The following is an 18,682-nucleotide window of genomic DNA, read 5'->3' on the forward strand; positions in this document are numbered from 1 at the left end:
TGTTAAAGATTCGTCAAATGGCACTAAAGTTTTTATCAAACTAGTAAACTTTCTTCCCTCCTGTAGAAACATGGTTCTAACGATTATGTGTAGGGCATGGAGGACTAAGTTATGCAGCAAAGTTATGTTACTTGTTTGTGGAGAGCAGCTGAGTGGCATTGAACTGGTGAATGGTGGGTGAGCAACAGAGGAGCTCGACTTAAGGGGGTATTTAAAATAAAACATTGGAACAGCACGGGCGTGGCAGGGGAAGCATTGGACAGACCTATGGGATGGGAGAGCAACACAGAGGGTGTGTGGGGGGGTCAGATATGGTTGGGGCAGAAGCGCAAAAGGGAGAGGTTGAGAAATCAGGAAAACAAATGCTCTTCCATGGAATGCTGACAGCCAAAGATGGTGACAGTTCTCTGAATGTGAGCAGTTCCCGGCTCCAAATCATCCAATCAAAAGGATGGTAAAGAAGCTATGCTCTAGGGAAGGACAAACAGATGGAGGCGAAGCAAAGCTTTTGAATAAAAAGCAAATGAGGATGAGAAGAAAGAACACCAATGATGAGCAATGGGCTGACCAAAAGCCAACTGTATTTTTGTTGTGTACAATAGGTCTTTACACAGCAGACTCCTAAATCTGTCTTTTGACTGGAACTAATAATTGATGGTCTTTTATAAGAGAGGGAGATAGAGAGAGAAACAAGAACTCAGGTGGGCGGGGAGGTGATTAAGCAGGTTTTCTCTGGAGTGAGTAAGGAGACGTGATGGCTGCTTTTCAGAAATATATTTTTATTGACCTCAAGAATTACAAAAGCAACTGCTCATGAAAAACTTGTTTCAAAATGCACTATTTTCTTAGTGACTAAATGTCCTTGATATTAGACTAAATATTGTATCATAAACAACTAACTGGATACTCGTGCAGTGCAGAAAGAGCGAATCAAATAGCAGCACACAATGTCTCTTCAAAGAAAAGGCATTTGTTTTTCAAAATTAAAATAGGCAATTGATTTGTAAATAGGGGATCGTCAGAAACACTCAAAAATATATACCCTGAGAATAACAGATTGTTATATGTAACACGTCTTTGCATAGCCGATCAAGGTATAAAGTGCCCATATTCTCCAGATGTTATAGATAGGCACTCAAGTTGATCCAGTTTGATGCGGATAGGATGTTGGTGTTTCGCTCTTGCCAGCAGTACAGAAGGCCTTCCTCAGGGCGAAGTTGCTTTTCACAGAAAACGGCTGACCCTAATCAAATAGTAAGCAAGAGTTCAAGCCATGGAGCGCTACGCGATCTGAGAACTGGGTCACACCAAAACATCAAATAGATGGGTGAGAGATGGCCTGAATGTGCCTAACAACGGATTTGACTACCACACATGCTGTCAGGTATATAGGTTTAATATCCTTAATGTTGCTAGCAAGTTTTCTTTGGTGCAGAAGGAAGGCATTGAACCCAAAGCCCAGAAATTACCAAGGAAACAAGAAGCTGAAATGACACAGAGATCCAGGGAGGTGAAACCCCTGCCTGGACTCGGTTTGTATATGCATAAGAGTGTGGTGTGTATCCATTGACGCAGAATGGTTATGCAAAGCATTGCATCCAGATGGAGCACCTGCACCTAGGAGGAGAACCTTCCCTCAAAGACAGAGAAGTACTTGGCAGTTAAGAGACAGAAGGTCTCAGGTGATAACAGGGAGAGGCCCAATTGAGCTGAAGGGTAATCTCTCAGGAAGGAGATCACAATGAAAACGCAATGCTGAGGGACCTCCGGTAGATGTGGACTTCTCCTATGGCTAATAGTGTTTCACCTCTTTGCTGCTTCTGCTTCTCTGCTGCTCTTGCTTCATCCTGCTAACACTGGGACCCTCCTGTTCTGTGTCCTCTGCACCTTTCCTGTAACATTTGTAGCCACTGCTTAACCGAGCGCTAGTTTTCCTTGTTGAAACAGGAAGACGAGAGAAAAAATCTGCGACGCTTACCAGTGCACCGGACCGACCATCGCAACTTGCTGCTGACCGAACCGCGAACGAAGCAGCACCCGTTCCAGTGGTGGCCCTTCCCAGTAGGTGTTTCTTCAGTCAATGTAGAAGCAATGAGGGAAGCGGGTGGGATTAAAGGGCACAAGGTGGAATTGCTTAAGGGATTGGGAGTGAAGTGTGCCACTTCCAGGGGTCCTTTATGTTGGTGAACATGAACCTCTGGCCACTTGGGTCATCCAAGAATCCCTGCGTGAAGAACCGAGTCTAAACCATACCATGAACTGTTGATCATACTGGGCCCTGGGTCAGTCCTGTAGTTGGGGTGCTTGAATACTGAGCAGGAGTAAGCCAGGGTGTGAGGTCAGATCTGAAGTGTCACCATAGAAGAGGAATCTTTGAGATACTTTGTTGATCTCAATATTGTTTGGGGGCAAGGGAGAGGTTTTACAAGCCAAGTGTGTGACATTGTCTTACAATTATAGGCACCTGAGGCCTCATCTCAAGCGTTGTGTGCAGCTCTGGAGCCCTCATCTGAGGTCCTATTGGTCATTCTCAAGGACTCATCTGGAGGAATGCCAGAGTACCGTGGCCTGTGCTGGAAGCCTCATCTGAAATATTGCATTTAGTTTTGGATGCCTTTGTGGTGTTGTCTAGCCTGGAAGTCATCTTTGGTGTGAAGTTTGCGGTGCTCGGGGGCAGGTCAGTTAAATGATGGACACAGGCAAGCTTCTGTCCAAAGATGCACCACCAAAACAGCTTAAGAGGAACGGTGTCAGCCCTAAACACTGGAGGAATGGGCAGATGGGGGAGGTGAGCTAGAAAAGCTGCTAACTTAACAAAGATGGCACAGGGGAGCACTTTGTAGTAAAACCTCTGATTTGAGACCAGTTGTGGGTGCAAAGTTAAATTAGATATTTTGTGTTCATGGATGTTTTGGGGAATGCATGGACAGCAGACCTAGCAGGAACAGAAAGGTCCGCAGAAGCAGTCATTCTTTAGAGTGGCCAGCAGCAGTTCACTAGGTTCGTTCTTCCAGAGGGACCACGGGTAGGTGGGCAATGGCCAGACCATCTGGACTCTTAGGGCCAGATGTAGGAAAAAATCAAATTGCGACTTGCAATTTGCGAGTCTGTGCGACTCGCAAATTGCAAGTCGCAATTTGACATGCAGAAAGGTGTCTCAGACACCTTCTGCAACTCGCAATGGGGTCGCAAAGACCCACCTCATAAATATTTATGAAGTGGGTCGCAGTTTGCGACCCCATTGCGAGTATAGGCACTCGCTAACATGGAGGCCTGCTGACGTCAGCAGGCCTCCATGTTAGCGACCTGCCTTTTAAATAAAGGTTTTTTTTTTTTTGAAGTGCAGCCCGTTTTCCTCACAGGAAAACGAGCTGCATTTCAAAAACATCCGAAACCTTTTGTTTCGTTTTTTTCAGGGCAGGGAGTGGTCCCTCGCAAAAGGGTTGCTACATCTGGCCCTTAGTCTCTTCTCTGCTGTCGGGCAGGTGGTATGGTTAGTCTTCTTGTTCCTCTTGTGGAGAAGTGTGGCTCAATGGTTAGAGTGGCAGACCCTGATGCAGAAATCTGGCCCGGGACCAGGGTTCAATTCCTGCCTCGGCGGGTCTTGGGCTCAATTTCCTCAGACCTGATAATTCTCGCATCGGTGCTTAATCTAATTCATGGGTCCCACTCTGTAACTCTGGGCAATAGCATGCTTAATCTCCACAACGGCCCCAACAGCGCTGGGATGCCTGGCTTCACCTTGGAAGTTGCCCAGTAGTGGGCACCTCACAGGGAAAAGCCAGGAGGGGTTCCACAGCGGTATGCGTACAGCGCCTTGAGACCCTAACGGGTGAGTAGTGCGCTATACAAGAACGAAGTTTTTTTTTTTTTTTTTTTTTTCCTCTTCTCTCGTGCATGGACATGGCAGCTCTGGTGCTGGGGGTGTCCGTGAATTGTGTGGGGCTGCATCATGCTCTCTGCTGGATCCTGCATCAGGGGCACTGTGGTCACGGTAGGGACTGGACTGACTATGGTGGGTTTAGTCCTCGTTTTTGTCTTGTTGACCACAACAAAAATAGAGATTCCTCTCAGACCTCTCTCTTTTGCACTGATCTCCGTGATGTGATCTGCTTAGAGTATTCCACAGCAGGGCAGAGCAGCTGGGGAGAGTGGGAGGGAGTGGTTGGAGGCCTCTGCGCCGCTCGGAGAGACAGCTCGTCCCTGTGCACCAACCGTGCTCCGGTTTTAGTGCACCTGAGCACTGTGCCGGCATTATACACATAAGTTAGGCCTTTACTTTTGCAGAAGCTCTTTGGTCCACGAAGATACAGAACATGGCCTCAGGCTATTAAAAAGCTCCACCATTGTAAGGAAATGCCTCCCCCCCCCTGACATTTTGCCTTCGCTGATGCCAAGTTATGATTTGAAAGTGTGCTGAGGCCTGCTAACCAGGCCCCAGCAACAGTGTTCTTTCCCTAAAACTGTACCTTTGTTTTCACAATTGGCACACCCTGGCATCCAGGTAAGTCCCTTGTAACTGGTACCCCTGGTACCAAGGGCCCTGATGCCAGGGAAGGTCTCTAAGGGCTGCAGCATGTCTTATGCCACCCTGGGGACCCCTCACTCAGCACAGACACACTGCTTGCCAGCTTGTGTGTGCTGGTGGGGACAAAACGAGTAAGTCGACATGGCACTCCCCTCAGGGTGCCATGCCAACCTCCCACTGCCTATGGCATAGATAAGTCACCCCTCTAGCAGGCCTTACAGCCCTCAGGCAGGGTGCACTATACCATAGGTGAGGGCATAGGTGCATGAGCACTATGCCCCTACAGTGTCTAAGCAAAACCTTAGACATTGTAAGTGCAGGGTAGCCATAAGAGTATATGGTCTGGGAGTCTGTTATACACAAACTCCACAGCACCATAATGGTCACACTGAAACTGGGAAGTTTGGTATCAAACGTCTCAGCACAATAAATGCACACTGATGCAAGTGTACATTTTATTGTGACATACACCTCAGAGGGCATCTTAGAGATGCCCATTGAAAACATACCCGACTTCCAGTGTGGGCTGACTAGTTTTGCCAGCCTGCCACACACCAGACATGTTGCTGGCCACATGGGGAGAGTGCCTTTGTCACTCTGTGGCTAGTAACAAAGCCTGTACTGGGTGGAGGTACTTCTCACCTCCCCCTGCAGGAACTGTAACACCTGGTGGTGAGCCTCAAAGGCTCACCCCCTTTGTTACAGCGCCACAGGGCATTCCAGCTAGTGGAGATGCCCGCCCCCTCCGGCCACGGCCCCACTTTTGGCGGCAAGGCCGGAGGAGATAATGAGAAAAACAAGGAGTCGTCACTGGCCAGTCAGGACAACCCCTAAGGTGTCCTGAGCTGAGGTGACTCTGACTTTTAGAAATCCTCCATCTTGCAGATGGAGGATTCCCCCAATAGAACTAGGGATGTGCCCCCCTCCCCTCAGGGAGGAGGCACAAAGAGGGTGTATCCACCCTCGGGGCTAGTAGCCATTGGCTACTAACCCCACAGACCTAAACACACCCCTAAATTGAGTATTTAGGGGCCCCCAGAACCAAGCAAGATAGATTCCTGCAACCTGAAGACGAAGGACTGCTGACCTGAAAGCCCTGCAGAGAAGACGGAGACACCAACTGCTTTGGTCCCAGCCCTACCGGCCTGTCTCCCCACTTCAAGAAAAACTGCAACAGCGACGCGTCCCCCAGGGTCCAGCAACCTCTGAAGCCTCAGAGGACTACCCTGCATCTAAAAGGACCAAGAACTCCCGAGGACAGCGGCTCTGCTCCAAAGAAGAAACAACTTTGCAACAAAGAAACAACTTTAAAAGGGCTCCACATTTCCCGCCGGAAGCGTGAGACTTTCCACCCTGCACCCGACGCCCCCGGCTCAACCTGCGGAGAAACAACACTACAGGGAGGACTCCCCGGCGACTGCGACCCTGTGAGTAGTCAGAGTTGACCCCCCTGAGCCACCCCAGCGACGCCTGCAGAGGGAATCCAGAGGCTCCCCCGACCACGACTGCCTGCTTCTAAGAACCTGACGCCTGGTAAAGACACTGCACCCGCAGCCCCCAGGACGTGAAGGATCCGACCTTCAGTGCAGACGCGACCCCCAGGTGGCCCTCTCCCTTGCCCAGGCGGTGGCTACCCCGAGGAGCCCCCCCCTTGCCTGCCTGCTTCGCTGGAGAGACCCCTGGGTCTCCCATTGAACTCCATTGCAAACCCAATGCCTGTTTGCACTGTGCACCCGGCCGCCCCCGTGCCGCTGAGGGTGTACGTTTTGTGCTGATTTGTGTATACCCCCCACCCCGGTGCTCTACAAAACCCCCCTGGTCTGCCCTCCAAAGTCGCGGGTACCTACCTGCTGGCAGACTGGAACTGGGGCACCCCCTTCTCCATTGAAGCCTATGTGTTTTGGGCACCACTTTGACCTCTGCACCTGACCGGCCCTGAGCTGCTGGTGTGGTAACTTTGGGGTTGCCCTGAACCCCCAACGGTGGGCTACCTTGGACCCAACTTTTACTTACCTGTAAAACTAACAAATACTTACCTCCCCCAGGAACTGTTGAAATTTGCACTGTCTAGTTTTAAAATAGCTTATTGCCATTTTTGCCAAAACTGTACATGCTATTTTGCTGATTCAAAGTTCCTATGATACCTAAGTGAAGTACCTTTCATTTGAAGTATTGATTGTAAATCTTGAACCTGCGGTTCTTAGAAATAAACTAAGAAAATATATTTTTCTATATAAAAACCTATTGGCCTGGAATTGTCTTTGAGTGTGTGTTCCTCATTTATTGCCTGGTGTACAACAAATGCTCAACACTACCCTCTGATAAGCCTACTGCTCGACCACACTACCACAAAATAGAGCATTAGAATTATCTCTTTTTGCCACTATTTTACCTCTAAGGGGAACCCTTGGACTCTGTGCATGCTATTTCTTACTTTGAAATAGTGCATACAGAGCCAACTTCCTACAACCATGATGTCCGTATAACAAAGCCCCCGATTAGATGAATGTGCTCGCCAGCTCCGGGAGGAAGGAAGGACCTCACAGAGCTCAGTACTCCGCATCTAGCTCTCTGCATGGGTTCCGTCAACGCTTGGAGGCAGTTGTGCAGTTTATTTACGCGGTGTGGTCCAGTGACCCCTACTCACCAGCAGAGGGCTGTGATACATGTGGAGAAGGCCTCTCATGCAGCCAGGCTTGACAGCTTCTGTTGGCTTGGAACATCTCATGTTGTCATCATGTTGAGGGGTTCATCAGTGGCGCCCTCTAACGGTGCTGACTGCCAACCTGCGACCCCTTCCTTAGCCGAATAGTCCACACTGCAGCGGGACATCCATCGCCGCCTAACCCCCCCGAGAGAGCCTCACACTGGCATGCACACCGCCACCCCCTCACAAAACTACCGGGCAGCGAGGTATCCAGCAGTGACACCCTCACACATCCCTTCCTGGGAGTGTAAACGGCAGACCCTCCACACACACACAGCACATGTCACGGCCACTGGCTGGATCACCGTCAAGGACAACGTGCACAGGACTTAAAACCAAAGGCACACAACTGAGATCCACAGCTGCGCTCCTACACACACTAACTACTCAGCAGTGGGACTGATGTGATGGACAGCTGTGCACTAACACACCCACACCTCAGAAGTATGACTGATGTGATGGAGAGCTGTGCTCTGACACTCTCACTCCTCCGCAGTATGACTGATGTGATAAGCAGCTGCACCCGAACACACTCCCATCTCAGCAGTATGACTGAAATAATGAACAGACACACTCGCTCTAACAGACACTCGCACCTCAGCAGTATGACTGATGTGATGATCAGTTGTGCTCTTAGCACATACTCGCCCCTCAGTAGACTGCCTGGTGCGACCCACAGCTGCCCTCTAACACACACTCGACCCTCAGTAGACTGCCTGGTGTGATCCACAGGTGCCCCCTAACACACACTCGCCCTCAGTAGACTGCCTGGTGTGATCCACAGGTGCCCTCTAACACACTCGCCCCTCGGTAGACTGCCTGGTGTGGTCCACAGGTGCCCTCTAACACACTCGCCCTCAGTAGACTGCCTGGTGTAGCCACAGCTGCCCTCTAACACACTCGACCCTCAGTAGACTGCCTGGTGTGATCCACAGGTGCCCTCTAACACACTCGCCCTCAGTAGACTGCCTGGTGTGGTCCACAGCTGCTCTCTAACACACTCGACCTCAGTAGACTGCCTGGCGTGGTCCACAGGTGCCCTCTAACACACTCGCCCCTTAGCAGTATAACTGATGTGATGATCAGTTGTGCTCTTAACACACACACTCGACCCTCGGTAGACTGCCTGCTGTGACCCACAGGTGCCCCTAACACACACTCGCACCTCAGCAGTATGACTGATGTGATGATCAGTTGTGCTCTTAAAACGCACTCGACCCTCGGCAGACTGCCTGGTGTGATCCACAGGTGCCCTCTAACACACTCGACCCTCAGTAGACTGCCTGGTGTGATCCACAGGTGCCCTCTAACACACTCAACCATCAGTAGACTGCCTGGTGTGATCCAAAGCTGCCCTCTAACACACTCGACCCTCAGTAGACTGCCTGGTGTGATCCACAGGTGCCCTCTAACACACACTCGCCCTCAGTAGACTGCCTGGTGTGGTCCAGAGGTGCCCTCTAAGACACTCGACCCTCAGTAGACTGCCTGGTGTGGTCCACAGGTGCCCTCTAACACACTCGCCCCTCGGTAGACTGCCTGGTGTGGTCCACAGGTGCCCTCTAACACACTCGCCCTCAGTAGACTGCCTGGTGTGATCCACAGGTGCCCTCTAACACACTCAACCCTCAGTAGACTGCCTGGTATGGTCCACAGCTGCCCTCTAACACACTCGACCCTCAGTAGACTGCCTGGTGTGATCCACAGGTGCCCTCTAACACACTCGCCCTCAGTAGACTGCCTGGTGTGGTCCACAGCTGCTCTCTAACACACTCGACCTCAGTAGACTGCCTGGCGTGGTCCACAGGTGCCCTCTAACACACTCGCCCCTTAGCAGTATAACTGATGTGATGATCAGTTGTGCTCTTAACACACACACTCGACCCTCGGTAGACTGCCTGCTGTGACCCACAGGTGCCCCTAACACACACTCGCACCTCAGCAGTATGACTGATGTGATGATCAGTTGTGCTCTTAACACGCACTCGACCCTCGGCAGACTGCATGGTGTGATCCACAGGTGCCCTCTAACACACACTCGACCCTCAGTAGACTGCCTGGTGTGGTCCACAGCTGCCCTCTAACACACACTCGCCCCTCAGCAGTATAACTGATGTGATGATCAGTTGTGCTCTTAACACGCACTCGACCCTCGGCAGACTGCATGGTGTGATCCACAGGTGCCCTCTAACACACTCGACCCTCAGTAGACTGCCTGGTGTGATCCACAGGTGCCCTCTAACACACACTCGCCCTCAGTAGACTGCCTGGTGTGACCTACAGGTGCCCTCTAACACACTCGCCCTCAGTAGACTGCCTGGTGTGATCCACAGGTGCCCTCTAACACACTCGACCCTCAGTAGACTGCCTGGTGTGGTCCACAGCTGCCCTCTAACACACTCGCCCCTCAGTAGACTGCCTGGTGTGGTCCACAGCTGCCCTCTAACACACACTCGCCCTCAGTAGACTGCCTGGTGTGATCCACAGGTGCCCTCTAACACACTCGACCTCAGTAGACTGCCTGGTGTGGTCCACAGATGCCCTCTAACACACTCGCCCCTCAGTACACTGCCTGGTGTGGTCCACAGGTGCCCTCTAACACACTCGCCCTCAGTAGACTGCCTGGTGTGGTCCACAGGTGCCCTCTAACACACTCGCCCCTCGGTAGACTGCCTGGTGTGATCCACAGGTGCCCTCTAACACACTCGCCCCTCGGTAGACTGCCTGGTGTGGTCCACAGGTGCCTTCTAACACACACTCGCCCTCAGTAGACTGCCTGGTGTGGTCCACAGGTGCCCTTAACACACACTCGCACCTCAGCACTATGACTGATGTGATGATCAGTTGTGCTCTTAACACGCACTCGACCCTCGGCAGACTGCCTGGTGTGATCCACAGGTGCCCTCTAACACACTCGACCCTCAGTAGACTGCCTGGTGTGATCCACAGGTGCCCTCTAACACACTCGACCCTCAGTAAACTGCCTGGTGTGGTCCACAGCTGTCCTCTAACACACTCGACCCTCAGTAGACTTCCTGGTGTGATCCACAGGTGCCCTCTAACACACACTCGCCTTCAGTAGACTGCCTGGTGTGATCCACAGGTGCCCTCTAACACACTCGCCCCTCAGTAGACTGCCTGGTGTGATGCACAGGTGCCCTCTAACACACACTCGCCCTCAGTAGGCTGCCTGGTGTGATCCACAGGTGCCCTCTAACACACTCGCCCCTCGGTAGACTGCCTGGTGTGGTCCACAGGTGCTCTCTAACACACTCGACGCTCAGTAGACTGCCTGGTGTGATCCACAGGTGCCCTCTAACACACTCGACCCTCAGTAGACTGCCTGGTGTGGTCCACAGATGCCCTCTAACACACTCGCTCTCAGTAGACTGCCTGGTGTGATCCACAGCTGCCCTCTCACACACACTTGACCCTCGGTAGACTGCCTGGTGTGGTCCACAGCTGCCCTCTAACACACACTCGCCCTCAGTAGACTGCCTGGTGTGGTCCACAGGTGCCCTCTAACACACTCGCCCCTCAGTAGACTGCCTGGTGTGAGCCACAGCTACCCTCACACACACACTCGACCCTTAGTAAACTGCCTGGTGTGATCCACAGGTGCCCTCTAACACACTCGACCCTCAGTAGACTACCTGGTGTGGTCCACAGCTGCTCTCTAACACACTCGCCCCTCAGTAGACTGCCTTGTGTGGTCCACAGCTGCCCTCTAACACACACACTCGCCCTCGGTAGACTGCCTGGTGTGGTCCACAGGTGCCCTCTAACACACTCGCCCTCAGTAGACTGCCTGGTGTGGTCCACAGGTGCCCTCTAACACACTCGCCCCTCAGTAGACTGCCTGGTGCGATCCACAGGTGCCCTCTAACACACACTCGCCCCTCAGTAGACTGCCTGGTGTGGTCCACAGCTGCCCTCTAACACACTCGCCCCTCGGTAGACTGCCTGGTGCGATCCACAGGTGCCCTCTAACACACACTCGCCCCTCAGTACACTGCCTGGTGTGGTCCACAGGTGCCCTCTAACACACTCGCCCTCAGTAGACTGCCTGGTGTGGTCCACAGGTGCCCTCTAACACACTCGCCCCTCGGTAGACTGCCTGGTGTGATCCACAGGTGCCCTCTAACACACTCGACCCTCAGTAGACTGCCTGGTGTGGTCCACAGGTGCCCTCTAACACACTCGCCCCTCGGTAGACTGCCTGGTGTGGTCCACAGCTGCCCTCTAACACACTCGCCCCTCGGTATTCTGGCTGCTGTGATGGAGAGCTCCGGCCTGGCACATGCTCCCAGCTCCAGGCAGGAACGTGATGGTGACTGTCCTAATGCACCCGAACCCTTCCAGCTCATCAGTTACCCCTGCACAGAGCTGCTCCTGCTCTCCCGTGTACCCCAAATCTCCCTGGGACTGCCAGCCTTTGTGGTGCTCCTGAACCCCTAGTCTTCCTTCAACCCCTAGGCTCCCTTGTACTCATAGGCTCCCTTGTACTCCTAATTGTTCTCCTAGGCTCCCTTGTACTCCTAGGCTATTGAACTCCCAGTCTCCTTTGTACTCCAAAGCTCCCTGGGACTCCTAGGCTCCCTGGGACTCCTAGGCTATTGGACTCCCAGTTTCCATTGTGCCCCAAATCTCCCTTGAACTCCTAGCCTTTGTAGTACTCCTGGGCTCCTGAAACTCTAGTCTTCCTTGAACCCCTAGGCTCACTTCAACTCCTAGTCTTCCTTGACTCCAGCTCTTTGTTGTGCTCCTGGGCTCTTGAACTCATAGTATTATTAATACTCTAAGGCTCCCTTGAACTACTAGTTTCCTTTGTACGTGTAGACTATTGAACTCCTAATCTTCCTTTGTACTCCTAGGCTCTTGAACCCACAATCTTCTTTGTACTCTTAGGCTCCCTTGAACTCCAAGTCTTAGTTGTATGCCCTAGGATCTTACACTCATAGTCTTCGTTGTACTTCTGGAATCCTTTGTACTCTTGGATTCCCTTGAACTCCTGTCTTAGTTGTACTCCTAGTCTCCCATGTACTCCTATGCTCCCGTGTACTCCTAGACTCCTGTGTACTCCTAGGCTCCCTTGTAGCCATAGTCTCCCTTGTACTCCTAGGCTCCCTTCAACTCCTAATCTCCTGTGTATTCCTAGGTTGCCTTGTACTCCTAGGCTCGCTTGTACTCCTGGCCTCCCTTCAACTCCTAGTCTCCCTTGTACTCCTAGGCTCCAGTGTACTCCTAGACTCCCTTGTACTCCTGGCCTCCCTTCAACTCCTAGTCTCCTGTGTACTCCTAGTCTCCTGTGTACTCCTAGTCTCCCATGTACTCGTGTACTCCTAGACTCCCGTGTACTCCTAGACTCCCGTGTACTCCTAGACTCCCTTGTACTCCTAGGCTCCCTTGTACTCCTAGGCTCCCTTGTACTCCTAGGCTCCCTTGGACTCCTAGGCTCCCTTGGACTCCTAGGCTCCCTTGGACTCCTAGGCTCCCTTCAACTGCTAGGCTCCCTTCAACTCCTAGTCTCCTGTGTACTTCTAATCTCCCTTGCACTCCTAATCTCCCGTGTACTCCTAGGCTCTCTTGTACTCCTAGTCTCCTGCGTACTCCTAGTCTCCCTTGTACTCTTAGGCTCCCTTGTACTCTTAGGCTCCCTTGTACTCTTAGGCTCCCTTGTACTCTTAGGCTCCCTTGTACTCTTAGGCTCCCTTGTACTCTTAGGCTCCCTTGTACTCCTAGGCTCCTGTGTTCTCCTTGGCCCCCCTGTAATCCTAGGCCCCCCTGTATTCCTAGGCCCCCTTGAGCTCCTAGGCTCCCTTGAGCTCCTAGGCCCCCTTGAGCTCCTAGGCCCCCGTGTACTCCTAGGCCCCCGTGTACTCCTAGGCCCCCGTGTACTCCTAGGCCCCCGTGTACTCCTAGGCCCCTGTGTACTCCTAGGCTCCCTTGTACTCTTAGGCTCCCTTGTACTCTTAGGCTCCTGTGTTCTCCTTCACTCCCCTGTATTCCTAGGCCCCCCTGTATTCCTAGGCTCCCTTGAGCTCCTAGGCTCCTTTGAGCTCCTAGGCTCCCTTGAGGTCCTGGGCCCGTGTACTCCTAGGCCCCCGTGTACTCCTAAGCCTCCCTTGTACTCCGAGTGTCCTGTCTACTTCTAGGCTCCCGTGTACCCCTAGGCTCCCTTTTACCCCTAGGCTCCCTTTTACCCCTAGGCTCCCTTTTACCCCTAGGCTCCTGTGTACTCCTGGACTCCCTTGTACTCCTAGTCTCCCTTGTACTCCTAGTCTCCCTTGTACTCCTAGTCTCCCTTGTACTCCTAGACTCCCTTGTACTCCTAGACTCCCTTGTACTCCTAATCTCCCTTGTGCTCCTCTAGGCTCCCTTGTACTCCTCTAGGCTCCCTTGTACCCTTCTAGGCTCCCTTGTACCCTTCTAGGCTCCCTTGTACCCTTCTAGGCTCCCTTGTACTCCTCTAGGCTCCCTTGTACCCTTCTAGGCTCCCTTGTACTCCTCTAGGCTCCCTTGTACTCCTCTAGGCTCCCTTGTTCTCCTAGGCTCCCTTGTACTCCTAGGCTCCCTTGTACTCCTAGTCTCCTGTGTACTTCTAGGCTCCCTTGTTCCTCTAGTCTCCCGTGTACTCCTAGTCTCCCGTGTACTCCTAGTCTCCCGTGTACTCCTAGGAACCCTTGAACTCCTAGGCTCCCGTGTACTCCTAGGCTCCCGTGTACTCCTAGGCTCCCGTGTACTCCTAGTCTCCCTTGTACTCCTAGGCCCCCGTGTACTCCTAAGCCTCCCTTGTACCCCTAAGGCTCCCTTGTACTCCGAGTGTCCTGTGTACTCCTAGGCTCCCGTGTACTCCTAGGCTCCCTTTTACCCCTAGGCTCCCTTTTACCCCTAGTCTCCTGTGTACTCCTGGACTCCCTTGTACTCCTAGTCTCCCTTGTACTCCTAGTCTCCCGTGTACTCCTAGTCTCCCGTGTACTCCTAGACTCCCTTGTGCTCCTAGTCTCCCTTGTACTCCTAGGCTCCAGTGTACTCCTAGACTCCCTTGTACTCCTGGCCTCCCTTCAACTCCTAGTCTCCTGTGTACTCCTAGTCTCCTGTGTACTCCTAGTCTCCCATGTACTCGTGTACTCCTAGACTCCCGTGTACTCCTAGACTCCTGTGTACTCCTAGACTCCCTTGTACTCCTAGGCTCCCTTGTACTCCTAGGCTCCCTTGTACTCCTAGGCTCCCTTGTACTCCTAGGCTCCCTTGTACTCCTAGGCTCCCTTGGACTCCTAGGCTCCCTTGGACTCCTAGGCTCCCTTGGACTCCTAGGCTCCCTTCAACTGCTAGGCTCCCTTCAACTCCTAGTCTCCTGTGTACTTCTAATCTCCCTTGCACTCCTAATCTCCCGTGTACTCCTAGGCTCTCTTGTACTCCTAGTCTCCTGCGTACTCCTAGTCTCCTGCGTACTTCTAGTCTCCCTTGTACTCTTAGGCTCCCTTGTACTCTTAGGCTCCCTTGTACTCTTAGGCTCCCTTGTACTCTTAGGCTCCCTTGTACTCTTAGGCTCCCTTGTACTCTTAGGCTCCCTTGTACTCCTAGGCTCCTGTGTTCTCCTTGGCCCCCCTGTAATCCTAGGCCCCCCTGTATTCCTAGGCCCCCTTGAGCTCCTAGGCTCCCTTGAGCTCCTAGGCCCCCTTGAGCTCCTAGGCCCCCGTGTACTCCTAGGCCCCTGTGTACTCCTAGGCCCCTGTGTACTCCTAGGCTCCCTTGTACTCTTAGGCTCCCTTGTACTCTTAGGCTCCTGTGTTCTCCTTCACTCCCCTGTATTCCTAGGCCCCCCTGTATTCCTAGGCTCCCTTGAGCTCCTAGGCTCCTTTGAGCTCCTAGGCTCCCTTGAGGTCCTGGGCCCGTGTACTCCTAGGCCCCCGTGTACTCCTAAGCCTCCCTTGTACTCCTAAGGCTCCCGTGTACTCCGAGTGTCCTGTCTACTTCTAGGCTCCCGTGTACCCCTAGGCTCCCTTTTACCCCTAGGCTCCCTTTTACCCCTAGGCTCCCTTTTACCCCTAGGCTCCTGTGTACTCCTGGACTCCCTTGTACTCCTAGTCTCCCTTGTACTCCTAGACTCCCTTGTACTCCTAGACTCCCTTGTACTCCTAGACTCCCTTGTACTCCTAATCTCCCTTGTGCTCCTCTAGGCTCCCTTGTACTCCTCTAGGCTCCCTTGTACCCTTCTAGGCTCCCTTGTACCCTTCTAGGCTCCCTTGTACTCCTCTAGGCTCCCTTGTACCCTTCTAGGCTCCCTTGTACTCCTCTAGGCTCCCTTGTACTCCTCTAGGCTCCCTTGTTCTCCTAGGCTCCCTTGTACTCCTAGGCTCCCTTGTACTCCTAGTCTCCTGTGTACTTCTAGGCTCCCTTGTTCCTCTAGTCTCCCGTGTACTCCTAGTCTCCCGTGTACTCCTAGTCTCCCGTGTACTCCTAGGAACCCTTGAACTCCTAGGCTCCCGTGTACTCCTAGGCTCCCGTGTACTCCTAGGCTCCCGTGTACTCCTAGTCTCCCTTGTACTCCTAGGCCCCCGTGTACTCCTAAGCCTCCCTTGTACCCCTAAGGCTCCCTTGTACTCCGAGTGTCCTGTGTACTCCTAGGCTCCTGTGTACTCCTAGGCTCCCTTTTACCCCTAGGCTCCCTTTTACCCCTAGTCTCCTGTGTACTCCTGGACTCCCTTGTACTCCTAGTCTCCCTTGTACTCCTAGTCTCCCGTGTACTCCTAGTCTCCCGTGTACTCCTAGACTCCCTTGTGCTCCTAGTCTCCCTTGTGCTCCTAGTCTCCCTTGTACTCCTCTAGGCTCCCTTGTACTCCTATAGGCTCTCTTTTACTCCTAGGCTCCTGTGTACTCCTAGGCTCCTGTGTACTCGTAGGCTCCCTTGTTCTCCTAGGCTCCCTTGTACTCCTAGTCTCCTGTGTACTCCTAGGCTCCCTTGTTCCTCTAGTCTCTCGTGTACTTCTAGTCTCCTGTGTACTCCTAGGAACCCTTGAGCTCCTAGTCTCCCTTGTACTCCTAGTCTCCCTTGTACTCCTAGTCTCCCTTGTATTCCTAGTCTCCCTTGTACTCCTAGGCTTCCTTGTACTCCTAGGCTCCCGTGTAGTCTCATGTGTACTCCTAGATTCCCTTGTACTCCTAGGCTCCCTTGTACTCCTAAGCTCCTGTGTTTTCCTTGACTCCCCTGAACTCCTAGGCTCCCTTGAACCCCTAATCTCCTGTGTACTCCTAGGCTCCCGTGTACTCCTAAGCCCCCGTGTACTCCTAGTCTCCTGTGTACTCCTAGTCTCCCGTGTACTCCTTGTCTCCCTTGTACTCCTAGGCTCCCGTGTTCTCCTTGACTCCCCTGTATTCCTAGGCTCCCTTGAACTCCTAGGCTCCCTTGAACTCCTAGGCTCCCTTGAACTCCTAGGCTCCCTTGAACTCCTAGGCTCCCTTGAACTCCTAGGCTCCTGTGTTCTCCTTGACTCCCCTGTATTCCTAGGCTCCCTTGAACTCCTAGGCTCCCTTGAACTCCTATTCTCCTGTGTTCTCCTTGACTCCCCTGTAATCCTAGGCTCCCTTGTACTCCTAGGCTCCCTTGTACTCCTAGGCTCCCTTGTACTCCCAGGCTCCCTTGTACTCCCAGGCTCCCTTGTACTCCCAGGCTCCCGTGTACTCCCAGGCTCCCGTGTACTCCCAGGCTCCCGTGTACTCCTAGTCTCCTGTGTACTCCTAGTCTCCTGTGTACTCCTAGTCTCCTGTGTACTCCAAGTCTCCTGTGTACTCCTAGTCTCCTGTGTACTCCTAGTCTCCTGTGTACTCCTAGGCTCCCTTGTACTTCTAGGCTCCCTTGTACTCCTAGGCTCCCTTGTACTCCTAGGCTCCCTTGTACTCCTAGACTCCCTTGTACTCCTAGACTCCCTTGTACTCCAAGGCTCCCTTGTACTCCTAGGCTCCCTTTTACTTCTAGGCTCCCTTTCTCTCCTAGTCTTCTGTGTACTCCTGTCTCCTGTGTACTCCTAGGCTCCCTTTTTCTCCTAGTCTCCCTTTTTCTCCTAGGCTCCCGTGTACTACTAGATTCCCTTCAACTCCTAGGCTCCCTTCAACTCCTAAGCTCCCTTGAACTCCTAGGCTCCTGTGTACTCCTAGGCTCCTGTGTACTCCTAGGCTCCTGTGCACTCCTAATCTCCTGTGCACTCCTAATCTCCTGTGTACTCCTAATCTCCTGTGTACTCCTAGGCTCTTGTGTACTCCTAGGCTCTTGTGTACTCCTAGGCTCTTGTGTACTCCTAGGCTCCTGTGTACTCCTAGGCTCCCGTGTACTCCTAGGCCCCCGTGTACTCCTAGTCTCCCGTGTACTCCTAGTCTCCCGTGTACTCCTAGTCTCCCGTGTACTCCTAGTCTCCCGTGTACTGCTAGTCTCCCGTGTACTCCTAGCCTCCCGTGTACTCCTAGCCTCCCGTGTACTCCTAGCCTCCCGTGTACTCCTAGCCTCCCATGTACTCCTAGGCTCCAGTGTTCTCCTAGGCTCCAGTGTTCTCCTAGGCTCCCGTGTTCTCCTAGTCTCCCGTGTTCTCCTAGTCTCCCGTGTTCTCCTAGGCTCCCTTGTACTCCTAGGCTCCCTTGTACTCCTAGGCTCCCTTGTACTCCTAGGCTCCCGTGTTCTCCTAGTCTCCTGTGTTCTCCTAGTCTCCTGTGTTCTCCTAGTCTCCTGTGTACTCCTAGTCTCCCTTGTACTCCTAGACTCCCTTGTACTCCTAGACTCCCTTGTACTCCTAGACTCCCTTGTACTCCTAGACTCCCTTGTACTCCTAGACTCCCTTGTACTCCAAGGCTCCCTTGTACTCCTAGGCTCCCTTTTACTTCTAGGCTCCCTTTCTCTCCTAGGCTCCTGTGTACTACTAGGCTCCCTTGAACTCCTAGTCTCCTGTGTACTCCTAGTCTCCTGTGTACTCCTGTCTCCTGTGTACTCCTAGGCTCCCTTTTTCTCCTAGTCTCCCTTTTTCTCCTAGGCTCCCGTATACTACTAGATTCCCTTCAACTCCTAGGCTTCCTTCAACTCCTAAGCTCCCTTGAACTCCTAGGCTCCTGTGTACTCCTAGTCTCCTGTGTACTCCTAGTCTCCTGTGTACTCCTAGTCTCCTGTGCACTCCTAATCTCCTGTGTACTCCTAATCTCCTGTGTACTCCTAGGCTCTTGTGTACTCCTAGGCTCTTGTGTACTCCTAGGCTCTTGTGTACTCCTAGGCTCTTGTGTACTCCTAGGCTCTTGTGTACTCCTAGGCTCTTGTGTACTCCTAGGCTCCCGTGTACTGCTAGTCTCCCGTGTACTGCTATTCTCCCGTGTACTGCTAGTCTCCCGTGTACTGCTAGTCTCCCGTGTACTGCTAGTCTCCCGTGTACTGCTAGTCTCCCGTGTACTCCTAGCCTCCCGTGTAC

General features: G+C 52.8%; 1 protein-coding gene across 4 annotated transcripts in view; it reads left to right on the plus strand.

The window, feature by feature from the left end:
- The window catches only part of ST3GAL3 (ST3 beta-galactoside alpha-2,3-sialyltransferase 3), an 807,542-nt gene that overhangs the window by 287,386 nt on the left and 501,474 nt on the right, over positions 1-18,682 (plus strand). For 2 of the 4 annotated variants that reach the window (XM_069227817.1, XM_069227818.1), the window contains one exon: positions 1,948-2,061. The exons of the other annotated variants lie outside the window; for them this stretch is intronic. In XM_069227817.1, coding sequence (XP_069083918.1) covers positions 1,948-2,061 — 114 coding nt within the window. The remainder of the gene's footprint in view (positions 1-1,947; positions 2,062-18,682) is intronic. 4 annotated transcript variants of the gene reach the window in all.

This window comes from Pleurodeles waltl, chromosome 4_1 (genome assembly GCF_031143425.1).
Source record: "Pleurodeles waltl isolate 20211129_DDA chromosome 4_1, aPleWal1.hap1.20221129, whole genome shotgun sequence".
Taxonomy (NCBI): domain Eukaryota; kingdom Metazoa; phylum Chordata; class Amphibia; order Caudata; family Salamandridae; genus Pleurodeles; species Pleurodeles waltl.